Here is a 19,731-nt window from a genome sequence, read left to right as displayed (position 1 = left end):
TCTAATGTTTCCATTTGGGTGAACTGACCCTTTAAGAAATGCATTGCTGCTCTGTTGACTTGCAAAAAAAAAAAAAACCTCTTTGATTTCAGGAACTTGCATAAATGAAGGTCGAAGAAAGAACAAATAAAAATAAGCGTCCGGATCTGTCACTCCTTTATTGTTGAGTACATCAGTCTGAAGTGGAGCTCTCCTCTGGTGCCACTCCCTTATCTGCAGTCATCTCGGGAGACTAGACATAAAATAATCTGACAGTTCAGATCAGAGTCCTGCTCACACAAACACACACACACACACACACGCAGAAAAGCAAACATCTCTCTCCACACACACATACGCACACACACAGACACGGTGTACGTGGTGGGCTGCTGGCAGCCAGCAGAGGGGGCTGTCTTTGTCTGACATTGAGACAGCCCTTGTTGGCTGGAGGTCATTGCTCAGATCGGTCACATTTAATCGTGTTCACATCCTCTCCTGCTCCCTTGTGTCAGGTAGCCGCTCTGCTGCTACTACTTAAAGAAGTCCATGTTTTCACACAACTTTCACACATGCTGGAGTGCTACAATCTCTCACACACACACACACACACACCAGATCCACTTTGTTTATGAGCACTGCTTTGGTCTGACCTTCACAACATGAGCACTATACCTGCACACTCAAAGAAGATTTAGGGGTTACTGCATACCGATCATCACTTACAATGGCACTTTGCACAGGGGTCTTTCTCATAGTCCAGCAGATCTGCGGCACGACTGCGAACACTGGTGTTCCTCCGCAGTCCTCCGCCATCCCGCACTCCTCCGTCCCGTAGGCGGGCCGCTTCCTCCTTGGCATACACACCCAGCTCCTGGGTGTACCGCCCATACATCTGTGTGCATGAGAAAGACAGAAAAAGACAGCTTTTATACAGGTGGTGCAAGTGGGAGGCAGTGAAAGAGATGTCATAATTCAGTGTTGGGTCACAGTGAAGATAGTCATCTTGTGTAAACACGCCGAGGTTCAAACTGAGAGTAAACAGGGCCAGGTGTCGGTAAATTCTCTGCCTGCAACTCCAGTCTTTTTTAAAAAAAACAAATCCTCTCAGCTCTGCCTCTTTTCAGACAGATGAGCAGACCATAAGCTCAAGCTGTCAGCTCCCAGCTGATTAACTCTACATGGCTGCCACACAATTGAGTCCTAACGACGAGAGGCGGAGCTCTCAGAAAACAGCTCCTAATCAATCATGTATAAAGGCTGCGTCAGAGCCATGGCTGTGCTTGTTGCAGGTTTGGTGCAGTTACCATAATGGAGCTTTTTAAGTGTCTGTTTGGTGTGGTGGTTGTTGTTTTGGCTTGTGATGTTACTGCCCAGCATCACTGGAAGCTGCCTCTGCAGCAATACCAACCGTCTCTTCTTCCTCTTCAGCGGCCCCAGCAACAGTTGAAGGTCCCTCCACCTGCAGCTCCCTTTGATAAATGCCAGGTAGAGCAGTCTATCAAGATCCATTGTGGGACTGAAGATGTCACTGCTGAGCAGTGTGGATTCATAAACTGCTGCTTTGATGGGCAGCAGTGCTACTATGGGAAAGCAGGTATCTGTGCTCTCTAATGCCTCTCAAACAAATGTTACGTGGTGAGTGTAAAATCTTCAAATTCATCTGTTTTCTCCTCGCCCAGTGACTGTGCAGTGTACCAGGGATGGCCAGTTTGTGGTGGTGGTGGCTCGAGATGCCACTCTGCCCCACATAGATGTGGAGTCAGTCAGTCTGCTGGAAACAAACGACCCCTCCTGTTCCCCCGTGGGCGTCACCTCTGCTTTCGCCATCTTTCAGTTTCCTGCGACTGCGTGTGGTACTACACTCAAGGTGGTTGGTGCAGTCTTTGCTTTAACTAATGTGTGAAGTTAAACATGGGTTAAAGTCTGAGACTAAATCATTTTGTGTTGTAAAATGTCAAAGACTCAGTTAACTATGAATTCAGCTTGAGAAATCAGACCATAATTCTCACATTTATGAAGCTTGAAACGTTGCCATGTTTTTTACTTCATTCACTCTAATGTTTTTCCTCCTGCAGGAGGAAGAGGGTTACGTGGTGTATGAGAACCACATGTCTTCCTCATATGAAGTGGGAATTGGACCTAGAGGATCAATCACCAGGGACAGCCATTTTGAGTGAGTTAGAGTAAAAATCGATTATTGGTTTTGTGGCCCACTGAGGTTTCCTGAGATGTAATGTCTCCTATTCTCTCCCACCAGGGTGTTGTTTCAGTGTCGGTATTCTAGCACAGCTGTGGAGGCTCTCGTCATGGAGGTGAACGCTGTTCCTCCACCTGTGCCGGTTGCTGCAGCGGGACCTCTCAGAGTGGAGCTCCGACTGGGGAACGGGCAGTGCCACTCAAAGGGATGTGTGGAGGGTGAGCGGCACCAGATTATTATCACGACTGCAGCTGTTGCAGAATGTTTGAGGTACTAAAACTGAAGTTTTGATTGCAGAAGAGGCAGCGTTCAGCTCCTTCTACACTCCAGCAGACTATCCAATCACTAAACTGCTGAGGGAACCGGTCTATGTTGAGGTGAACATCCTGGACAGGTCTGATCCAAACCTTGTCCTGAACCTGGAGCACTGCTGGGCCACCTCCACCCTAGATTCTCGCAGCCTGCCACAGTGGGACCTCCTCGTTGATGGGTATATTTGTAAAAATAATTTAATAACATGGTGGTTTTAAATTTCAGCAGTTTGTATTGTGTGTTAAACATGAGCTTTCGTTGGCTCCAGGTGTCCCTACCGTGATGACCGTTACTTAACCACCGTGGTGCCTGTGGACGGCTCCTCTGGGCTTCAATACCCAACGCACCACAAACGTTTAATCGTTAAAATGTTCACATTTGTGGATCAAAACACCTTTACGCCTCGGCAAGACACGGTACAGTTGTTCAATGACATCAGTAACTTAACTGACACTATAATTGTGGCTCCCTTGACGAAATATGCAACTTGCAAACTCTTTCAGGTGTTCATCCATTGTGCTACAGCAGTGTGTTATCCCAGCAGCATAACCTCCTGTGAACAGCCATGCCACCGGCAACGTGAGTAGCTCAACTAACAACTTCAGTTTTTAAAATTTAGTCTATTACAATCCAGAGGTAATTCGTCAATGTCATGAAATTTAGTCTTCTGCTTTAAGCTTCATTAAACCACGGCAAGCTGCCAAATAAGTTGTTGGCGCCATAATCCCTGGCCTTACATCAACTTTACAGAAGTTCCACACAGAGTATGACATTGTATATGAATTTTAAATTTAGGGGGGTGAAAAAATCAATTGTAATCTGTATCCCAGAATTGATATCAAGAGGAAAAGTTGGATCTTTGCTCAAAATGGAAGGCAGCTCCTCACTTTGCAGGAGCTTGAACCAGAGACTGTTTGACATTTTTCCTTGACAAATGACATATCAAAATGGATACTTGTCAGATCGTGAACTTGTCAAAGTAATGATGTGTTTCCATCCTTCTCTTGCAGGAAGAGCTGTAGCTGCGTTGAGGAAATTTTCCTCAAGTCAGAGGGCTCTAGTGTCGAGCGGAGAGGTGATCCTGACCGAGCAGAGACCGTCTGCCCCTAACGGCAAATCGCAGAGATGACTCCACTGACAGCCAGATCTGGCCTGTGACTTTTAATAAAAGCTTGTTAAAAGCTCATGCGTACATCTGGGTCTTGTCTGAATTGCTATTTGAAGGTCACTCGCTATACAGTTTTTGCTGAGGTGGAGAGGCAGTGTAGTCGAGCACGTAATGCAACCCCCCTCTTCTTGATTTGTGCTGAGAAATCACAAGGTTGCATTACAACTGAATACTTTGCTGCAAGTCTAAATTTAACTGAAATGTGACATATTGTAATGTAGAAATGTACAGAACTAGTTATCAGCTGTGAAGAAACCAATTGTACTTCAAGTGGTTGAAGCTAGTGTAACTGGAAACCCCAGTTTTCCAGTACTGGTGGGACAGCCTGACTCAAATCTCATTTTTACCTTCAGTCTCAAACACTGATCTCGTTCTAGCATGCCGCTACATTAAGATGAGCATCACGCCTCCTCCAGGCTCACTGCTTGTCTCCTTCCTGTTCTCTCCCTCTTTATTTTTTGATAACAGTCCCTCTAGGTTTCTCTGTATGCTACAACTTGCAACATCTCTCCTCCACTGCGCTGCGCACCACCTCCCTCCTTTTTGTCCCACTCCAACCCGTCCACCCCCTCCCCTCATTGAGATGGGCATCACGACTCCTCCAGACTCGCTCTTTCTGCTCGCATGCACAGGAGGTGCAGAGGAAAAGCAGAGCGGCGGTTTGGTCTGACTGCCGAGTAGAGAGAGGAGGACCATGCTGTCAGGGATGCTCGTATCCATCCACTACAACGTGCTGGGAAGCATTTAAGCAAAACGTAGCTATACGTTATATTCCGACAGCAGCACGATCTCGTCTATAAGGCAGAAAATCCCAGAGGAATCGGCTGATGGATGCCAGCTGACAAACACTAACAACTGCTATGTGGACATGCATGTCCATGTCAGTGGAGTGAAATGTAAAACAAGTTGTGCTACTGGTTAAAAATGCTGTCAAGTAAAAGCAAACCGGTAGATGCAGAACAGTTTGCATGTGTGTGGCATGCTAAGTATTGGGAGAATCAAGCAAATGAGTCGGAGTGAAAACTAGTCCCATTTTTTTACGGGCTTCGAAGCTTTGAGAAATATTCAAAGCTTCGGGACAACTGTACACACACGCACCTCTACACATAAAAACAGCGATATATGTCTGAGAATAACTAATGTTGAATATGAATGTGGGATTACTCCTTATTTCATGGGTTATTTTGCAATTTATACATTATGATTTCATACACAGCTTCCACAAAGAATCACACAGAGCACCACTTTAAATCTTAGGTTTACCAGAGATGTGCTCATAAGTTTCTACGTCATTCAGCATGAAAAAAGGATAAAAAATGACTAATTGAATAAAAAAATCTTATTTGACTAAGACCAAAACAACCGATTAGTCGACTAAGCGGGAGCAGCCTAAATAAAATCATTGGCAAATTCTAATATTGAGAAACCTCCTCGTCTGCATTTCTTTAGAGCTATTTATTGAAGTGGATTCTGTTGGGTTTTAAAGTTGCAATGAAAAAAAGAAAATTAAGTAGTGGCACTTGGTATTCAAGCATATTGGGGCTTTTAAGACAACACAACCTTCACACCACAGCGGTCAGCAGCATAATTTCTAAAACTCAGTAAGGCATTCAAATGTGCAACAATATGATTTTGTAATTTCTAGTAATTATATATTCTTAAAGGAACAGTGTGTTACATTTCAGGAGATCTATTGGCAGAAAGTGGCAGAAGTATGTTTTCATTAGTGTATAATCACTTGAACTAAGAATCGTTGTGTTTTTGCTTAGAATGAGACGTTTATATCTGCATATGTAGCGGGTACGTAGCGAGCCGACCGCCATGTCTCTACAAACGCCAAAATCTGACTCTAGATAGGGACATTCACATTTTCGCGTCGGCCACTATAGCTCTCCTACACGCTTGGCACACGGGAAAAGTTTCAGTTGGTTGTAATCTGCAACCTCACCGCTAAATGCCGCCAAATCGTACACACTGAACCTTCAAGATTGTTGTTGGCTTTTTGCCTTTACTGTAAAGCAACAGTCGAGAAGCAGTAAGGCTGCAACTAACTATTATTTTCATCGTCCATTAGTCTGTCAATTATTTTCTTGATTAAACAATTAGTTGTTTGGTCTAAAATATGTTACAAAATGGTGAAAAATGTCGATCTTGTTTTGTCCACAACTCAAAGATATTCAGTTTACTGTCAGTAAAGAAACCAGAAAATATTCACATTTAAGAAGCTGCCTAAAAAAATACTCAAACCGATTAATTGATTATCAAAATAGTTGCCGATTAATTTAGTAGTTGACAACTAATCAATTAATTGTTGCAGCTCTAAGATGCGGACAGGGAACAAGGGGAAACAGAGCATGCAACAAAGGACCATAGACAGAACCAAACCAGTGATGTTGTGTAATTTTGCACACAGTTGGAAAAAATAGTCTCCACACTGAATCTGAAAAGGCCAAAATAATGACTGTTTGGAGGGCAGTTCCACATCTTCAATATGGCTGCGTTAGTATTTCCTAAATGAAATGGCCCACATCTGTCAACTTCTAAAGATCCCGACCAATGAAGTAATGCATGGAGGAAAGTGACGGACACTAACTGGTTTATCATCACTACACTGGGAAATTAAAATCTATTCAGAGCTTCAGTGAATTTCAACTTTTCTACTGAGTCTTGTGCGATGGAAAGACAAGTGTGCCCACACATACAGTATAGACACACACAAACCCACCACCACCAGCACCAGACAAACACCCACTGGGAGTATAAACGGAGGCTGTTAGTGCTTCTTTCTTTGGCCTGTGTGAAAGCAATCACTGGCCATCTGGAGCACGGCCCCCTGGGAGAGCAGCAGGTGGGACTCTGTGGGTTAAATGAGCTGTTATCTGTAACCAGTTCACCTCCCATGTGACCAACTTCTGTATCTGCATTAGTCAGTTTACCTCCCACATCACAACCCTCTACACCAGTTCAACTCCTGCCTCCATCTGGTTGCTACTGACTGGTCTGTCATAATGCCTGCAGAGACTAGAGCTCCAGTTCGGTGCAAAATAGTTTCACAAGGGAAGAAAGTTTGTTTACCACGAATAAATTGGTGTGAAAAGATGAAAGATAATCCAACTCTCATTCATCAAACTAATTCAATTAGACAAACATAGACTGAAAATCCAGATTTGGACAAAAAACGAGAGGAAGTTTGAGAGGAGCTGAGGAGGAGCAGCTGTCACGTCACCTGTCAATCAATCAAACATGGCTCACATCATAATTCTCCTCCTTAATATCTCCTTATTTGAAAAATAATTCTCATAGTTGCCACCTAGAAACCAATGAGAAGAAGTAAAATGAACTAGTATGAAAATATTGACTTTGCATCTGGTGAGAAACTTCAGCCCGAGACTGTGTTGCAACATCTTTACCACTGAGAGGTGAAGCTTTTGTTCAGTCCAGATATTCTGAGAATACGAGGCGATGACCATCTCTACTGAGATAAAAACTAAAATATGCATTAATATTGTGAATTCTGTCAGAAGAGCCTACAAACGCCTTCAAATATCTCACAAAAAAACATTCCCCACATTAGATGAACATGTTTAGAGATAATACAATAAGCGTGTGTGTTTAGATGATTACCTTCACCTTTTATCTTCATTTTCTTTTTCAATGAACACACAGTGTTCCCTTGTTAAACGTGAAATCGCCAAACTGGAACCTGTTCAGTGGCTCCCAAAATACAACTGAGAGTAATTTGTAGGGGTGCAATTTAAAGATACTACTGTATGTATACCATAAGACTGGGTCGGTTCGTGTCTGCAAATACATGAGCAGCACAGCTGTGTGAAAATATTGGATTCACACCATTGTTGCATCAGTGTGATAAAACACCTTCATTTGTCAGAAATTGAATTGATTGCATTTTCAAAAAGCAGACATTCTCTTCTAGTTATTTTATCTAATAGTAGTTTCCAGTAGAGCTGCCATTGTCCATTGATCTGTCAGTTATTTTCTCAATTAATCGATTAGGTGTTTGGTCTAAAAAATGTCAGAAAATGGTGAAAAATGTTGATCAGTGTTTCCCAAAGCCCAAGAGGACATCTTCAAATGTCTTGTTTTGTCCACAACTCAAAGATATTCAGTTTACTGTCATAAAGAAGTAAAGAAACCAGAAAATATTCACATTTAAGAAGCTGGAATCAGAGAATTTCGATTTTTTTTTTTTTTTAATTACTCAAAGCGATTAATCAATTATCAAAATAGTTGGCGATTAATTTCATAGTTGACAACTAATTAATTACTTGTTGCAGTTCCCAGAAAATTTACGATAGCATGATGATACCGCGATATCAAATACCGCAATAGGTGACTTGTCGGTATCGGACATATCAGTGTGTATGTTGGTTGATGAGTATCATGAAATTGCAGTACAAAAATGCCAAACTAGGTCTGAGGTAATGAGGTAAGGTGTCATCCTTAAATACTTTGTCCACTAGAAAGCACTGACAACTTGATTTGTCAACTGTCCTGCTCAGTATGGCAGAGGTTTTAATCTCAATGTGACTTCCTAGTTAAATAAAGGTTATATAGGTATGGATCTGGCTCAGAATAAAACTAGAATTACCGCCTCGTGGTACCAACCAGTCAAGTTGCAATCAGTTCATCACTTTATCATTTTAGACATTTGTGTGAAACAGTCATAATTAGCATTTGAATTCTTGAGTTATGGCCAAAAAACATGTTTTGTGAGGTCACAGTAACCTTTGACCTTTGACCACAAAAATCAGTTCATCATTGAGTCAAGGAGGACGTTTGTGCCAAATTTGAAGAAATTCCCGAGATATTGCGTTCACGAGAATGGTACGGACGGACGTACAGACGTACAGTGTGTACGTACGGACGGACAACCCAAAAACATAATGCCTTCTGCCACAGCCACAAATAAACAAGATTGTTTGTTAATGTTCAAATAGAAAGTATAGTATGCAGTGATACGTCGTTCCAAAATATCTAAGTCAGTATCCGCTTCAAACATCCGGTATCGGATGGACTATATTGGACACCACTTCTACGTACTAACAAGGGACGCAGCCTCATTACTACCAGCATTTACATGTCGCTCTACAGCACACGTTCACCTACCGAAAGAAAACTTTCCAGCCAAACGGAGCCAACTTTCTACTGCGTCAGACCCCCCAATTTACTGCTATATCACTCACTGTGCCGCCTTTCTCAGTCCGACAATGTGCGAGCCTAGCACAACAGATGAGATAAATAAAAAACTTCTCTATTATTCGACTATTCCCAAAGCACTGCAGGATAATTTATTCACTGTGAGGAGACAGCAAGGACAAATATTTGACACTCTAATGATGAAGGCTTGAACATCTAAAACTCTCATCCTTGTTGCTTTTTACTAATAAATATTCATAAGTCGATTTTAATCTTTTTTGTAGTGTGTGTGTGTGTGTGAGAGTGAAGGGACTCGTCGCCGCGGGGAGAAAGACGGATGTTTCAGACGCTTAAACTCCTACATACTGTTGTGGCGGTGTGATTACTTAAACGCGCGCTGAGTGTGTATTGATGAGACCGGGGAGGACTAAAGCACTCGGGCTAATCTGAGCCATGAGGCCTCCAGGGACAAGAGTGAAAATTGAATTAGTGGAGGAAGTGACAAATTTGACTCATTAATATAGGTAGAGGAGGCTGCCTTCAGAAGAGTTACCTATGAGTCAGAGCTCACACACAGACAGTGACATAAACATGAAAAACCTTGATGCTGTCGAGCAGACCCTGTACACCCAGACAAGTGAAAATACACCAACACACACTGGCTGATCATGTTAGTAGAAAGCAGCACAAAGGATGGGGGATGGCTGGGAGGGGGGGGTGATGTCAGGGAGACTGAAGGATCACACTGAGAGAGTGACATCTTGTCAGAAAAAGACTTGAAGGGGGGAGCTGGTTGTTTTGCATCCATTCAGTACATCATGACACTCATCCACAGAGATTACTGCAACAGGTTTAAAATGAGCGTCACCGGGAGTCAGAACAGCGAAATCAACACACTGAAAGTCTGCCATGCACTCACCATGCAAAGAAATTGCAATATGATTTTTTTTTCCTGAGGTTAGGGATGCACTGATCTGACTTTTTTAGTCCCGATAGCGATATACCTGGGCTTTGGATATCGGCTGACACCGAGTACCGATCCGATACCAGTGTTTAACGCTGCATGCCTCACTGTGTGGAAGTGATTGGGATCATTCTTTTTTTGTGTAAGGCAACATGCAGGCTTGTCTTAAACATTACTTTCTTAACTTTGTAAGACAAAATGGAACTAATAAATACATAGATAATATAACATAAATTTAGTGAATTATTTATTATTAAAATAATAAATCATACGCCCAGTAATTGGCAAAAAAAAGCTTAAAAATTAACAGGAATTACAATTCAAGTGTAAACCTTTTTAATGCAGCAACAAACTGGTCAAAACTTAAACAGGAATTAAAATTCCAGTATATAATGTATATAGTATATAAATATGGAATTTAATTTAATAGTTAGGCCCCATTGTCACCTATATCCGATCCAGTATCGGTATCGGTGCACCCCTACCTGAGGTGGTATCTACATTTTAAGTATGTTTTTTTTAAATACTGTAATTGTTTGGGCTGTCCTCGACCAAAGAATTTATTAAGTCGACTAACACTCAAACACACGATTTTGTCAACTAATCGATTAGTTGATTTAATCAACAGATCTGTAAAAGATTTGCCAAAAAGAATCACACAAAAGCACCGCTATAAATATTGTGTTTACCAGAGATGTGCTCATAAGTTTCTTGAAAATAAGTAATTCATCATGAAAATAGCATAAAAAACGACTAATCGACAAAAGAAATTTCCGTCGACAAAATTACATGTTAGTCAACTAATCAGTTAAAAGGGGGCAGCCCTTGTCATGGTCCTGGGTTTTGGTTGTAGTTTGTTTCCTGTTTTACTTTGAAAGTCACTCACCTCTTGTGTCATGTCTGGTTTTACTTCCTGTCTTTGTGTTTTCCCGCCCCAGTGATTGTCTGCCCTGCCCTGATTTGTTCCACCTGTGTCTAATCACACCAGCTCTCCTGGAGTATTTAGTCTTTGTGCTTCCCTCTTTCAGTGTCAGGTGGTCTGTGTTGTTACTGGTCTTCATCCTGTCATCCTGCCTGTGTTCCTCATGTCTTACCAGTGGGTGTTTTTCCTTTGTACTTTGTTTTACCTCAGCCTGCGCACTCAGTTTTTGATTCTCGTCAGCTTTGTTTTTGCCACCAGCTTTGCACTTAAAGCTCTCTTATTGTTAAATTAACTGTCTGCCCGGTCTCTTTTGGTTCATTTGGGTCCACCTTTTCAACGGAAACCTTAACAGTCCGTATTTCCATGTTATGCTGCTTTGTATTTCCACTACATTTGAATATATAGTGCTTTTATTCACACACCGATGATGGCAGCATCCATCAGGAGGAATTGGGGTCAACGGTGTCTCGCTCAACTCTGCGATTAATGGAAGACATGTTCTACCTGCTGAGCCACATTTATTAATATTTCCCTCATTTCAGAACAAATCAGGAACTTTTTTTACTCTATTACATTTATTTGACAGAATATCTGAACCAAGTAGACAAGTAATCGACTAGTCGATCAAGAGAAAATTAATCTGTGACTTTGAGGAATAATTTTCTGGTTCTAGCTTTTCAAAATGGCAGAATTTTCTGCTTTTCTTTGTCTTATATGATAATAAACTAAAAATCTTAAATATATAAAAATGAATTTATATCTATTCCTTAATTAAAATATATTCTATCAATCTACAAAATATACCTACTAATCTATTAATATCTTTGAGCAATTGGAAGCTCCAGGAGGTTGTGATGAGCATTTTTCGCTACTGACATTTTGCCAACAAAACTTTATTTTTTTCAATCAAGAATAAATAATACACAGATTAATCAATAAAGAGAATTCTATTGTAGACCTATAGCTGACAGATAGTTACTTTGTAAGATTTCACATACAAAACATCGGGTAACTTTACTAAATATGATGCATTGTTATTGAATAACCAGTATATCAAATAGTTAAAATAATTTCCTCATGGACCAACTGCAGCATTAAAGGCTGCTTACATGTTAATGCATCTATAATACTAATAATAGTCAGTAATAATAGGACAATATATAATATAACACGCATAAAAAGGGACATTCTGCATCAAGAATATTTTGTTAATAATATTTCCTTACTTTTATTCAAGTAAAGGATCTCAATATTTCTTCCACAGCTGTTTATTTTAGAATACTACTTTATTCATTTTGGGTTATCAACTAATGTTTATTTATTATGCTGCCCCCTCTTAGTTGACTAAGCTTAGTCAACTAAGATTTCTTTAGTCGATTAGTCATTTTTTATGCTTTTTTCATGCTTAATGATGTATTTCTAAGAGCACATCTCTGGTAAACACAAGGTCTAAAGTGTTGCTTTTGTGTGATTCTTTGTGGAGAAACTCAGTTTAAGAGATCTGTTGATTAAATCGTACGAAAGTTAGTCGAGTCAGTTTCTTGGCCAAGGACAGCCCTACTTTTTTACAAATGATTAGGCCCTATATATCCTATGAGGGGTTTTATAACAGAGAGTACAACTATATTGTATCTTGACAGTGAGTACACCCTGTACGGTACAATGAGCAGGGTCGACTTTAACAGTCAAATGAATTGAGATGGATTTTTTTTCCGTCTGCAGTGGCCCGTTCAGTGGCGTGCAGGTATAACGGCACTACTCGGAAGTGACAGGAGCTGAAATGGACTGAAGCCAGCTTCTGTGCGAGAGAAACGGACTATGCTGACTACGAGGAACTAGACCCCCCTGAAGACACAGCGCTTTTATGTGTGTGTGCGACAGTGACAGAGGGAGATGCTGAGATAACAGCAGAGACGTGTATGACAGTCAAATTCTACTCAAAATATCTGAGTTTTCTTCATAAAGCTTCTCGCTGCAATGTACGGTGACGCTGTTTGATAACAAAACACAAGAAATCTTAAAAGCGATGGAGGTAAACTGAAGACAGCATGCTCTCATATTTACCACCCCAACTGGTCTGTGACACTTTACACCAAACAATACAAAAGAGAAGAGGCAGGCAACAGATCTCACAGTCCAGTTTTTTTGTGCTCGCTCACTGTTGCTCAGGAGACAATCTGTCTGCATGCAAACTAACATTATGCAAATATACAAGCATGTGCAAACTTAATACTGTGTGTGCTAATCATAATCGATACATTTGGGCCAACCGGCTGCAAGTACTTTGTCTCAGTGAGACAGAAGAGACTGTCTTCTTCTCCTGCACCACTATATCCGTATTTTTACATAAATCTTTAAGCTTTAAATATGCATCATGTATAGACATATGGAAAGAGACACTAAAGGGTGAGTACAGGATCTTATTCTCAGCGGCGTGTCCTGATAGTCCATGCGGCGGCAGGCTGCTCAGGAACACACGTGCATACGTTCAGAAAGGCCGGCAGCTTGTGTGCTGCGTTTCTGCGGTGCTGCAGTGCCCTGTGGCGGGGAGCGGAGAGGGGGTGGGGTTAGAGGAAGTGTGGAGTGGCGGCTTTTCCACTTCAGGTAGATCATGACTTTGATCCCTGCAGCAGCCAAATCCTCAAGCCGTCTCGCTGCTGGTAGGACACTAACGTGATGTCTCTAACATCTGTTCTGACAGAGACTTCACCACACACTCATTTAAGCACGTACGTGTAGGTAGGCATACTCAACTACACGCACAAACTAAATGCACATGCAAGACCTATGGAGCAAACATGCCCACGCTTCTGCAAAGAGAAAACACATGCAAACCCTATGACACATCCAGACCTCCCACACCTCTGAAAAAAAATCTTTTGAAAAGAATTTAGATGGAAGGCTGCAACGCTTTAGACACCAAGTCACCACAATGCCTTCTGTCTCTTTCCTTTTCTTTTCAAGATCTCTGATCTGCGTCTTCTCCACTTGTACCTGCTCCATCTCACGAGACGCCGGGGAGGCAGGCAGCCACTGCCTGCTGTCCCAGCATGCACCGCACCTGACAGCAGTTGCAGGAGCCAGTGACCCTTGACGCACCAGACCCACGGTTGCTTTCCAACTGCTCAAAGGATCTCTCCTGCATCTCCGCACAGGACCCAGAAAATAACAGCTTGCAGCCTAAAACAAAGTATGACTACACACTACACACTTTTTTCACAAATATCTCAATGGCTATAAATAGCCCTGTTTATTCTCTCTTTTACTATTCCCTTTGGATAATGAGTTCGGAGGGGTTAGCGGGGATGCTTTCTAAGCAGATTTCCAAGAAATCTGTTTGGTGCAGTGGCTGAATATGTGCACGATATATGAATGGATATTATTTACATATCAAACAATTGTTTTCTTTTTGTACAGAGGGAAATGTAATCATGGGCCATTTGCAATGTAATTATATCAATTATTCAGCCGTTCAGCTCATTTCCATACCCACCACATTTCATCTTAATGGATTGTCACAGCAATGCTCGTCGATTGTAAAACTCCAGCACCAACAGGAGCCGTAAATTAAAGTGCTATTTTTTGTTCCTTTGTCTTGCTAAACTCGAGAGTCAATCAGCTGCTGATTCTATAAAAAGACTATTGCAAGAAATGTGTAAATACTGGAGGAATATGGCACAGTAGAGCCGTGAATGAGATGACATTTCTGTGCTGCTTCCTCGCGGAGAAGTTTATCAGACAGATCTCTATTTCTCTCTATCTGCTTCGTGTCATCTGCTTAGTCCCGCTATACAGCACCAGTGGCTCTGTGCTGCCAAAAACTCAAGCAACCACATGACTGAAAATCCTCAGAATCTTGCTGATGGCAAACAAAAAAAAGAAAGAGGATCCTTTTGTCAACATTTGGAATCCAATTTTAGACTGCAGCCACACGGGCAATAAACTCTGTGAGCCCTCACTTCTCTGATTTGAATGTGTGGTTAATATCTAGCTCTGCACGTCGTTCAGTTTTCTAAGAGGAAAACACAGTTTGTTTTACCATGGGAAGGTATCTGATGAATAATGCTGCCACTTTGTACTCAGAAAGTATCAGGACACAAGCTGCACATGTGGCTTGCATGTGCAGAAACACACATGCATCTATTTAAGGGGTGATGGACTAGTATGCAGGGAGTGAATGATGAAGCCATTGATCTGATGGTCAAAGGAAAGGGAGTGGGCAGACGGCACGTTCCAATCCTCACAGACTCCGACTGCCATTTTACATTACTATTGATCTTTGCACTGAGATACACAGCACGGCATCGATCTTCACACCGACAAAGAGCAGAAAAAAAAGCACCTCTGTACCACTTGGGCCCCAGCACAGCTGCACGGAGACGGATTGTGCACATGTGAAAGGAAGATGAGGGATATCTGCAGTCGCAGACTCACAAATCAGGGTGGAAGGACACTTTAATCCACTGCTCTGTCTGTCTGTCTGTCCCTTTATCTGAATATAGATATCCCTAAATGTGGAGGCTCTAGGGTATCAATGGAAAACTGGTGCACGAGGCAATTAATATTCAGAAACACTCCACTTTTTTGGTTCACAAGTAGAAGGGGCCACTCTACAGCAAACAGGAAGGGCTGAGGGGAAGATGACAGAGGGGACACAAGGGGGGGGGACAAGATCTGCAGGAGATAAGACGTGAGTGAAATACATTAGCTCAGTAATCTTATATATCAATGATATTAACGTCTTAATAATGATCCATTAGGGCCACACATAAAGTGATCAGAGATAGCCAGACAATGCTTTTTCTTCGAGCTGAACAAATTAATCCGACATGCTTTGGTGGAATCTAAATTGATGAGAATTAATTATGAAGGCTGGCCAAGCAGGCTGAGAGTGATGCAACACCTGTGGATCAAGGTAAATGAATAGAGAGCAGCAAACTTGAAAGAGAGCAGACCAAAAGGCAATACAAATCAGCCAATACAGACTCATTTTTTTTTTTTTAGATATAGGAATTTTCCATAAAAAGCTGCACTGCTCCTGTCCTCACACAGGACACAGTTGAGCAACCAGCAGCTGTGTCTGCATCCTCTGGCCAAACAGGCATCCGTGACACCCCCTACATGCCCAACACATGACTGAAAGCATCATCTATGACATCATCCGGAACTCACCAAAGTTTGCTGATACTGAAGAGTCTGGTTCTCGGCCTTGTCCTTCACCATTGTCGCAATATCCTCATTAAAAGACACCCAATCCAAGAGCCGCGAGTCCACCCGCTAATTAATCTGCGGAGGAGGAGGAGGAAGAGGAGGAGGAGGACCCGGTGCGGCTGCCTGCCATCACATGTGCAGCGTGTAACAGGTTTCTTATCATGAGCTCTCCTGCATCGATGCAAAGCGTGTGTGCGCGTGTAAAGTGTGTGTGTGTGTGCCAGATGAGAGTATAGCTTGCTGTCGCCTCTCAGCAGCAGCGCTGTTGCTGTTTGACTGCAAACCACCGCCTCCCTCCTCCACTATCTATCTGTGCTACTGTCTCTCTCTCTTTGTGGAGTTACTGGATCTGATGATGGTATTTTGGTGCGGAGGCGTGTGTGCAGGTGCAGGTGTAATGAAAGGCTGTTTGGACAAATTATGATGTGTAGGATATATATATATATTTTTTATTCCTGCATGCGTGGTATTTCTCAGCTGCCCTTTATGTTCCCGATTTGAGTCATCACTGGATTGATTCGAGTGTGATGAGTAATTCACAAGGGTGAGGCTCGTGTTGGACGGATATATGGCTCTGTCACTGTCATATAGACATCTTTACAACAGCCCTTTTAATAGGCCATTCCTTCAGTAAGTGAATAAGAAATGATGGCTAAGCACCCATTATAGTAGATATGCCCTTTTGCCTCATCTCTGTGTCATGTATAGGGAAGTAACTACACTATTTTGTACAATCAGTTTATAATTTCTGGATTTGATTTCAGATGATCTTTCTAATTCTAATTCCATTGTTTATATTTACTTGTGAGGTGTTCTTAAAGGAGCACTCACTTTCATAAACACAGGGGTGTCACAAAAGACAAATTTTAAAAGTGTGTTGGATCTGGCGGTATCTAGCGGTGAGGTGAGGAGATTGTAACCAACTGAAGCCTCTCCCGTGTGCCAAGCGTGTTGGAGAGCTACGGTGGCCGACGCGAAAAAACGTGAATGGTTCTCTCTAGAGCCATTTGGAGCAGAGCCAGTGCGTAGAGTGTACTTACGTGGGAAGTGAGTGGTGAAGCAGGAGAGAGAGAGAGAGCAGCGGCAACGGGAGCGAGTAACCTTTATTGACTCAGGCCCAAGCAGGAAAAGTTAACAGCGTTTGGTTTGTCTGTTCAGGGCTACTGTTGAAATATGGCGGTGCAACATGGCGGACTCCGTAGGTAAAGCTCCAAAAACGGGAGCTTAAATTTCCCATAATGCTACTCAATGTATTTAGTTACACCGTCCTGCAGGCTATCTTTTAAAAATGTAAAGTCTCAGAACCCAACTCAAGATAAAGCTGCCTTGACATGATAAGAAATTTGCTCTTCACTCATCACGAGGCAGCAGCCAAGCTCCCAGGAAGAGCACTGGGCTGTGAAGCAAATTTCCCTAGTGGCCAAACGGCGATACTACAACTTCTGTGTTCGTCACGCGATGCCATTGGGCCCAAAAAGACTTTCCCCCTTACACTTACATTGGAAAAGAGATGTCTGTAACTCAGCGGATAATTTATTTTTTTAGGTATATCAACTACCCAGTAGGGCTGCACAGTGGTGCAGTGGTTAGCACTGTCACCTTACAGCAAGACAGTCGCAGGTTCAAACCCGGCCTGGGGCCCCCGTGTTAGCGTGGGTTTTCTCCGGGCTCTCCGGCTTCCTCCCACAGTCCAAAGACATGCAGGTTAGGATAATGTTGACTCTAAATTGCCCGTAGGTGTGAGTGTGAGCGTGACTTGTTGTCTGTCTCTACGTGCCCTGTGATAGTCTGGCGACCTGTCCAGGGTGAACCCCGCCTTCGCCCAATGTCATCTGGGATCGGCTCCAGCCCCCCCGGGACCCTGAATAGGATAAGCGGTTACAGATAATGAATGAATGAACTACCTTAATGAACACTTGAATAGTCCTTATTTTAATCCTAAAAGTTGTAAAATGCACTAATAGCTGAATCCAGAGTTATTTCCCTTCCTCCGTTCTGTGAATGAGACCCAGACCGAGGCTGGAGCGAGGGCTGGGAGGCGAAGTTAAAGGAAACGCTACTGCACCTGCTCTATGGGCCCAATGGATGCAGAAGATTGCCGGATGATCCGGTTACTTTATCACTCTGCAGTCGGGCCATTTTGGCTTCATGCGCCACTGATCAACTCTCATAGGAATGAACAGGAGCTCGCCTCCAACGTTGTATCCAGTTCTCTTTATACATCCATGGGCGCAGCGCCTTGCAGAGTCATCAAAAAGTGTTCGGAGAAGCTACTTCATTGTTTCTAGGCAACTACAGTTGCAGCTGTTATCTCATTGGTTGCGCTTTGAACGGTCAGCGGTAACCGAGGTCAAAGTTGAAATAATTTTAATTTGAGCGCAGCGCTCGTGGCAATTTCGAGCAGAGCGCCACGCCAAGGATAGCGCTTCCAACATAGTCGGGCGGCACCGCTCTCCCCATAGGAAAACAATGGCACAGCCAGCACAGAGCGATTTTACTGCGTGGGTGTGGGTGACTTAATCCTGGTGACATCCCATGACAAATGAAGTGAACTTTAAAAAGCGGCGGAATGCGCCTTTAAAAGTTTTCATGTTGATATCTGAACTGAAATAACACTAGGCTATAACGTTGTTATTTTTTACATGCGCTGGTCTTCACAGACTCTCAACCCAACTGAACACCTATGGGAGATTTTGGACATCATCAAAACACCAAATGAAGGAATATCATGTGGGAGAATGGTGTTCATCCCTCTGAGAGAGTTCAGAGACCTGTAGAAGCTGTTCTCAAAGTGGTTCAACACCTTACTGAGACACTTTATGATGGAATTTATACATTGCCTTATATTCAAGTGTATTTAGGAGAACAATGGTCTTCTACTATGGATGCCAAACAGCCCCATAAGGAGCATTTTGCAGTTAAGAAGTGCCGTGCTCCTGGGCAGCACAACAGTGACTGCTGAGGCTCATATTCCATAAAACTGCCTTGTGTGTTAGTCTCTGTGTGTGTGTTTGCAGAAACCGTTCTCAGGAGAGATTGCGAAAGCTCACACATGAAGGTTTGTTACACTCTCAGATCACTTCCTTTCCTCAGATGACACATGTAGTACAATACTGTGAGCTCATCTCTCTGGGCTTTCACTAAAAGGCTTTTCGGAGGTGCTACTCACTGGCAGCGAAATCTATTGCACTGAAAGATGTGGTGCCAAGCGAGACTCGCACCTGAAAGATAACCACCGTTCTGAGGACTGACTGCTGCTTTGTCAGGAGCCAAACATCTTTGCCAATATGCCCTCTGTTGGACAGGAAAATTCAGGAAGTTCACATTTTTAGCACTTCAGAACTTTCTCAGGCCTGAACACATATACTTGCCTTACCCACTCCTAGCACTGTTTTAAAACTGTACCACCAAAACGGCAGGTCACTCAGGAATTCAAGCTTTAAATTAAACAATTTAACTGGCCGGAGTGCATTTGAATATCAAACTCTCTGATCCTGTACAGGTTAAAAGACTAAACTCCTCTGGGAGTAAATGCCTCTGAATGGCTGTCAGATAAAACGGTCCGCACAAGACTGCAGCTGATTGGCTGTTGGCAAGGCAACCAGTTCAAAGTGCTGGACCACAGGCAGCAGTATGAACCAGGGGCCTCTGGGACCGCGGAGTGATGGGAGGGATTTCACCCAAAAGCGCACTCTCGCAAACACACCATTCACAAAATCTCATTATTCATGCACTTCAGGTTCACATGCACCTTGTGCCTACATCATCCGCCTCCCTTGTAACTGAGGGTAAAGATTGTCACCGACTTCATTTTATCA

General features: G+C 42.7%; 2 protein-coding genes across 5 annotated transcripts in view; one reads left to right on the top strand and one right to left on the bottom strand.

Moving 5' to 3' along the window:
- The window catches only part of clcn2a (chloride channel, voltage-sensitive 2a), a 42,915-nt gene extending 26,857 nt beyond the window's left edge, over positions 1 to 16,058 (bottom strand). For all 3 annotated transcript variants that reach the window (XM_037788165.1, XM_037788166.1, XM_037788167.1), the window contains exons 1-2: positions 15,875 to 16,058; positions 706 to 874 (exon numbers count right to left, since the gene is read on the bottom strand). In XM_037788165.1, coding sequence (XP_037644093.1) covers positions 706 to 874; positions 15,875 to 15,925 — 220 coding nt within the window. In that variant the 5' untranslated portion in view covers positions 15,926 to 16,058. The remainder of the gene's footprint in view (positions 1 to 705; positions 875 to 15,874) is intronic.
- On the top strand, positions 1,255 to 3,683 carry LOC119499014 (zona pellucida sperm-binding protein 4-like). Of its 2 annotated transcripts, none has more exons than XM_037788199.1 (8): positions 1,255 to 1,576; positions 1,662 to 1,852; positions 2,058 to 2,155; positions 2,240 to 2,397; positions 2,477 to 2,669; positions 2,760 to 2,907; positions 2,995 to 3,070; positions 3,502 to 3,683. In XM_037788199.1, the coding sequence occupies exons 1-8, from the start codon at positions 1,291 to 1,293 to the stop codon at positions 3,618 to 3,620; spliced, it is 1,269 nt and encodes a 422-aa protein (XP_037644127.1). In that variant the 5' UTR covers positions 1,255 to 1,290; the 3' UTR covers positions 3,621 to 3,683. The 2 variants fall into 2 exon arrangements, with proteins under 2 accessions (XP_037644127.1, XP_037644128.1); XM_037788200.1 differs by having other exon boundaries at positions 1,257 to 1,576; positions 1,662 to 1,849.
- Positions 16,059 to 19,731: the final 3,673 nt, after the last annotated feature.

The sequence above is a fragment of the Sebastes umbrosus genome, chromosome 12 (genome assembly GCF_015220745.1).
Source record: "Sebastes umbrosus isolate fSebUmb1 chromosome 12, fSebUmb1.pri, whole genome shotgun sequence".
NCBI classification, from domain to species: Eukaryota; Metazoa; Chordata; class Actinopteri; order Perciformes; family Sebastidae; genus Sebastes; species Sebastes umbrosus.
Note: the sequence above shows the minus strand (reverse complement) of the source record. Positions and strands in the feature narration are given on the sequence as shown.